This window comes from Fonticula alba (genome assembly GCF_000388065.1).
Source record: "Fonticula alba strain ATCC 38817 unplaced genomic scaffold supercont2.4, whole genome shotgun sequence".
Lineage (NCBI taxonomy): Eukaryota > Rotosphaerida > Fonticulaceae > Fonticula > Fonticula alba.
In genome coordinates, this window is record NW_009242974.1 from 2421027 (window position 1) to 2426414 (window position 5388).

Consider the following 5388-nt stretch of genomic DNA (forward strand, 5'->3'; position numbering starts at 1 on the left):
GGGGGATGCACCTCATGGGCGGGGATCCGCCCATTGCGGGCGAGCAGGTGCGCCCGGCGAGGCCCACCAATGGCCCCCGACCCCCGATCAGATGGGGGCGCGTGTCGCATCGCCCCCGGCCCGGTCGCGCGGGTGGATTGGGTCTAGCACCCCCAAGCTGCCAGGCCTCCAGTCGTCGATCGCGGCCAATCCAGGGCTCCCCGGGGGTGGTGTCTCCCCCCCCCCCCTCAACCCCTGCCCCCTCAGGCTGGGGAGCGCGGAACGAAGCTTGCACCGGGCGGGGGTGCCGCCCGTCGCTCCCCCCCCCCCCCCCGCCCCTGTTCCGCACGCCTTGGACTGGGAGGCTGTCCAACTACGCAAGTCAGAGGTCCTGGCTGACCAGGGCGCGGGCGACATGCCGGGGGGGGGGGAGGAAGACTGGTGTCGGCCAGGAGGATGTTGGCGCCGCCTGGACACTAGCATGTTGCCACGATCCCCCCCTCCCCGTGTGGACTCTTCAGGTACTCTGGCAGGAGCCCCGGCCCCGGCGGCGTGCTCCATCACACCTCACAGTTCCTCTCCCCCCCCCTCCTCCCTTCTGTTGCTTCCTGCCTCTCCTCACTTGTACCGACACAGCCGTCCCCCTTTTCTTTCCCCCCCCCCCCCTCCTCGGACGGTGCGGCACATTCTTGCCCTTTCCCGCGCTCCTTCTTTCCTCGCCAGAGGCGTCCCCCTGTTCCCCCTCCCCCGCCGGCCGCTCACCCTCTCCCTCCGTCACCTCTTTGGTCCTCTGCTCTGCATCATCCGTCGCCGTGCACTTAGCGTGCCTCCTCTCCCTGCCAGGCGCTGCTTGCACAGTCACGAAGCATGCACGCTGCGTTCCTCTGCCGCGCCGCTATCCCCGCCTCGCATGCGCGCCCGGCCGCCGGGCCCGCGCGCCGTCTCTTTTCCGGGCTCCCCCCGCCGAACCGGCCGGCTCCCATGAGTGTCCTGCGCCCAGCCGCCATGGCCATGGCCGGTGACCGCTGGTCGGATTCCAGCACCTGCCCTGCCCGCCATGTGGCGACCATTGCTCCCCCCCCAAGCCTGGCTCGGCTTGGACTTCGGCACTTCCACCGCACGGCCGTCCCCCTGGCCCCGGGGCTGCCCGGGACCCCGGCCGCGGCCGCGGCCGCGACTTCTTCCACCCCAACCGCCGGCTCCGGGCCTCGATCCCTCTCTCCGGCCAGCCCGGCAACCGGGCCCTCCTCGCAGGCGGCCGGCTCGCTGGAGGAGGAGCTCCTCCGACTGAGCCAGCGCTCCGGGCTGGACTTCAACAGCCCGCGGGTGGCCTTCGCCAGCAAGACCGACCTGGAGGTCCTGCGCGGGTTCACCGTATACCGGCTGTCCTCGATCGGGTGGCTGGTGCGCGTGTCGGATCGGCTGCTGCGGCTCTCCTACCGGGTCCTGGGTGCCGGGCTGACGGAGGCCCTCCTGCGGTTGACCTTCTTCGGACAGTTTTGCGCGGGCGTCGACGCGGCCGAAACCGAGACCGTCATTCGGCGCCTGCGTGCCGCCGGTGTCGGGGCCATTCTCGACTATGCGGCCGAGGCGGATGCCGAGGCTTCGGCCGCCGTGGCCAAGGGGGCCGGCGCGGCTGGCAGCGCCAGCATCCCCGGCGACTTTGCCCCGCACCCGGATGAGGCGGGCTTCGATGCGGATGTGCAAAACTTCCTGGCTTGCATTGCGTCGGCGGCCGAGATGCAACGGTCCTCGGGCTCTTCGTGCTCCTTCACCGCGGTCAAGATGACGGCCATGGCCCGGCCGGATATCCTGCGCTCGGCGTCCGACACCCTGGTGGCCGTGCAGCGGGCCTACTCGCGGCTGGTGTTCCTGGCCCTGGGGGCCTATCCAGGGGAGCTGGAGCTTGTGTCGCCGCCTGGCATGGTGACCACCGATGGCGGTGGCCAAGTTTCGGCCCTGGGCCCGGCCCCGGTGGCGGCCGGCGTGGCCGGCGGCTTCACCACCAGCAGCCCCCCTCGGACCCCGGTCACGGCCGAAGACTGGGCCCAGATGACCGGCACGGCGCACCTGCCGTCCGAGTGGCTGGACCGGCGTCTGCCACGGGCCGCCGTCCGGGCTGGCTGGGTGGCCGGCATGTGTCGCTGTGGCTCGGCCGTGCGTGGTGATGTGGCCGGCTGCACATGCCTGACGGCGGCCGATGTGGCGGCCGCTGTCACCCAGGCCGATCGGGTGTTCGATGCGGTGTACGCGGCCAGCGGTTTGGCCGATGTGGCCACCGCGCCAGGGGCCCCGCCGGCCGAGGAGGCCATCGACCAGCTGGCCTGGGTGGACTACTTCGACGTCAGTGCCTCCAAGCTGGCCATGCTGTCGGATCTCTATGCCAACCTGCTGCCGCCGGGTGACGGGGCCGACCAGGCGGCCCCTGGCGGCGGGGGGCCCCTGCTCCCGGGGTTGGACATCTTTTCGGTGGCCGAGCTGGCCCGGGCCGATGCGCGCCTGCACACCGTGGCGGCGGCGGCTCGCGCGGCGCGCGTCCGTCTCCTGGTGGATGCCGAGCAGACCTACCTGCAGCCGGCCATCGACCGGTCGGTGCGCATTGCCCAGCGTGCCTTCAATGGGTGGCTCCCGGCGCCGGAGGCATCCGGCGACTTCCTGCCGGCCCAATCGCTGGATGTCACCCGGCAGCCATTCAATTCGTACTTCTCGCTGTCGAGCACGGTGAGCCTCGAGCCGGTGCCGGATGCCACCCCCCCGGGGCGTCCGCTGCCCAGTGAGTCGGTCACTCCGGGGGCTTCGCTATCTGGCCGGTACAATGAGGAAGCCCTGAGTCGGGCGGATTTGGAGCCGCGCGCCGACACCGAGGACCATCTGGCCGCGACGGCGGTGGCCCCGATGGTGGCCTCGGCCGGTGGAGCCGTCGACCCGGGGCTGGATCTGGCCCGGGCGGATGCTCCCTTTGCCACGGTCTTCAATACGTACCAATGCTACCTGACCGATGCGCAGCACCGCCTCAGTCGGGATCTGGTGCGGTCGGCGCGCGAGGCCACGGTCTTCGCGTGCAAGGTCGTCCGGGGGGCCTACCTCGAGCAGGAGTCCCGCCTGGCCGGCCACCGGGGCCAGCCGACTCCCACCCATCCGACCATCGAGTCCACCCATCAGCACTATGATGCGGTGGTCCAGCAGCTGCTGGAAACCAAGGCCGCCCGGCGGGGGTTGGTCGCGCTGGCCGCCGGCCCCGGGGGCGGCCCGGTGCCGGATCCGGCATCCGATGCCACCCTGTTGGCCCTGCGCCGGTATCCGGAGGTGGAGTTCATGGTTGCCTCGCACAATGAGGCGTCCATCCACCGGACGGCCGACCTGATGCAGCGTCTGGGCATTTCCGGAGCGCCGAACCTGGCCGCGGGGGATGCTCATGCGGCGGCGGCGGCGGCGGCGGCGGCGGCGGCAGCGGCAGCCGATGACACCAGCCCGGAGGCAGTCATGCGACGGAAGGAGCTTCTCAATGGCCCACACACCGGCGTCTACTTTGGCCAGCTTCTTGGCATGTGTGATCACATCTCCTTCACGCTCGGAGCTGAGGGGTGCGTTTTTCCCTGCCTTCTTCTTTTGCTTGGGCCTTGGCTCCTTCTTCCCCCAGTGTATGTGTGGATGTGTGTGTGTGTGTATGCCCGATGGAGGACCTCCCGGAGGGCATGCGAGAGGAGGGGGCCCAGTGCGGCGGCGGTCGGTTCGGGAGACAAGCGAGTTGCTCTTTCTGTGTGAGTGCGTGCGTGTGAGTGCGTGTGTGTGTGTGTGTGGCTGGGTAAATGCACTTTCGTGCGTGCCTGTAGAAGTGGACCCGGCCTGTTCGCTGGCATATGGGGGCTCGGGCGTTCTTTCACACCTGGAAAATACTCTCAAGTCATGGGGTGAAAGCGCGGCTGCTGTGCCGGTGGCAGGCTGTGAGTTTGTCTTGCGCCCCCCTGCCCATTTTTCCTCCCCCCCCCCCCCCCCCCCCCCCCCGCCCTGCCGTGCTGTGGATCCCTGGGGGGAGGGGGCGAGGGACGGGCATGTGGCATCACTGGTGTCGTTTGCCACACACCCACAGACACAGACACAGGCACCCACACACATACCCACAGCCACCATCCTTGGCCCTTGCCCGGCCCCCGGCCCACTCACGCGGCCCCCTATCGCCGCCGCCACCACCACCACCACCGCCACTCTCCCGGGTGGGAACCATTCTCTGGGAGGAGGTTAATTTGGCCGCCACGGGGCGCCCTGAACAGGAGACGAGGGGGAGAAGGGGGGGGGGGATGTTACCTGCCGCCAAATCCTTCTGCTGGGCCTCCTCGGTCCCTTTCTCTGTCCGGTTGATGCGCACATCGCTGCTGCCCTCAAACGACTTGTGAGCCTGCTAGGCCTCGCTCTGACCCCTTGCCAAACCATGTCACCAAACTTGTCTCGGATTGCTGTTGTTGGTCCACGCTTTTTTTTAGCTATGCCATCTACAAGTACGTGCCCTATGGGCCCATTCGCTTGGTGCTGCCGTACTTGATCCGCCGGGCCCAGGAGAATACCGGCATGATCGGGTCCTCCAGCGCCAAGGAGCTGCGTCTCTGGCGCTCGGAGCTCCTGAACCGCGGAGCCCGGCTTCTTGGACTGTCGCCCAAGTAGATGTGCGTGCACTTGTCTGGTGGCCGGGGCCCGGGCGAGAGCGCGTGCCAAGCCATGCGCGGCAACTCGCTCAGGCCCCTTGTGGCCCCTCCTTCCCTGTCGTTGTTGTTGCTGCTGCTGCTGCTGCTGCTGCTGCTGCTGTTCCTTGTATCCTCTCTGTTCCCGCGATGCGCGGACCTTTGCCCAAGAAAAGCTTGGGAAAGGCCCAGAGAGACATTCCTTGTCTGTCCCTCCCCCTGCCTCTCTCCGCTGCTCGCTCTCTGCGCGATGCGCCCGAGATATAATATACACATACCCCTTCAGAGAGACCGATGCACGTTGCCGACCTGCCAGGGCCCCCGCCGGGTGCGGCGACCCCGGCCGGCGCCCTAGTCACCACCCGACGGCGCTGTCGTCGTTGTCGCTGCCGAAGGTGTGCGAGATCTGGCCCGGGGGGGAGGGGGGGGGGGGCGAGGGGGTTGTTCCCAAGCCCGAGAAGACGGGGCGCCCCCCAGTGATAGCATCATCGGCCTCGGAGGTCGGGATCCGGTTCGGCCCGGCCACAAAAAAGGGGCCCGGCGGGCCGCCAGCCAGATCGCTAGACAAGGCCGATCACGCGGCGCGGCATCAGGCCCCGGTGCGTTGGTATTTGGCGCGTCTACCCACGCACACAGACTCATGGGGTGGTGTTCTGCTGGGCTGTGATCGAGCGCGGGTCAGCGGCATATGACCCCCCTCCATTTTACTTGCCCGACCTTTCTCTCTCCCCCC

General features: G+C 68.9%; 2 protein-coding genes across 2 annotated transcripts; both read left to right on the plus strand.

Moving 5' to 3' along the window:
- Positions 1-5: 5 nt before the first annotated feature.
- On the plus strand, positions 6-4638 carry H696_03068 (hypothetical protein; the record flags this gene model as incomplete). Its single annotated transcript, XM_009496957.1, has 3 exons — positions 6-47; positions 802-3563; positions 4461-4638. The coding sequence occupies 3 exons, from the start codon at positions 6-8 to the stop codon at positions 4636-4638; spliced, it is 2982 nt and encodes a 993-aa protein (XP_009495232.1).
- H696_03069 (hypothetical protein) lies at positions 4639-5010 on the plus strand (the record flags this gene model as incomplete). Its single annotated transcript, XM_009496958.1, has 1 exon — positions 4639-5010. The coding sequence occupies one exon, from the start codon at positions 4639-4641 to the stop codon at positions 5008-5010; it is 372 nt and encodes a 123-aa protein (XP_009495233.1).
- Between the last annotated feature and the right edge of the window lie 378 nt (positions 5011-5388).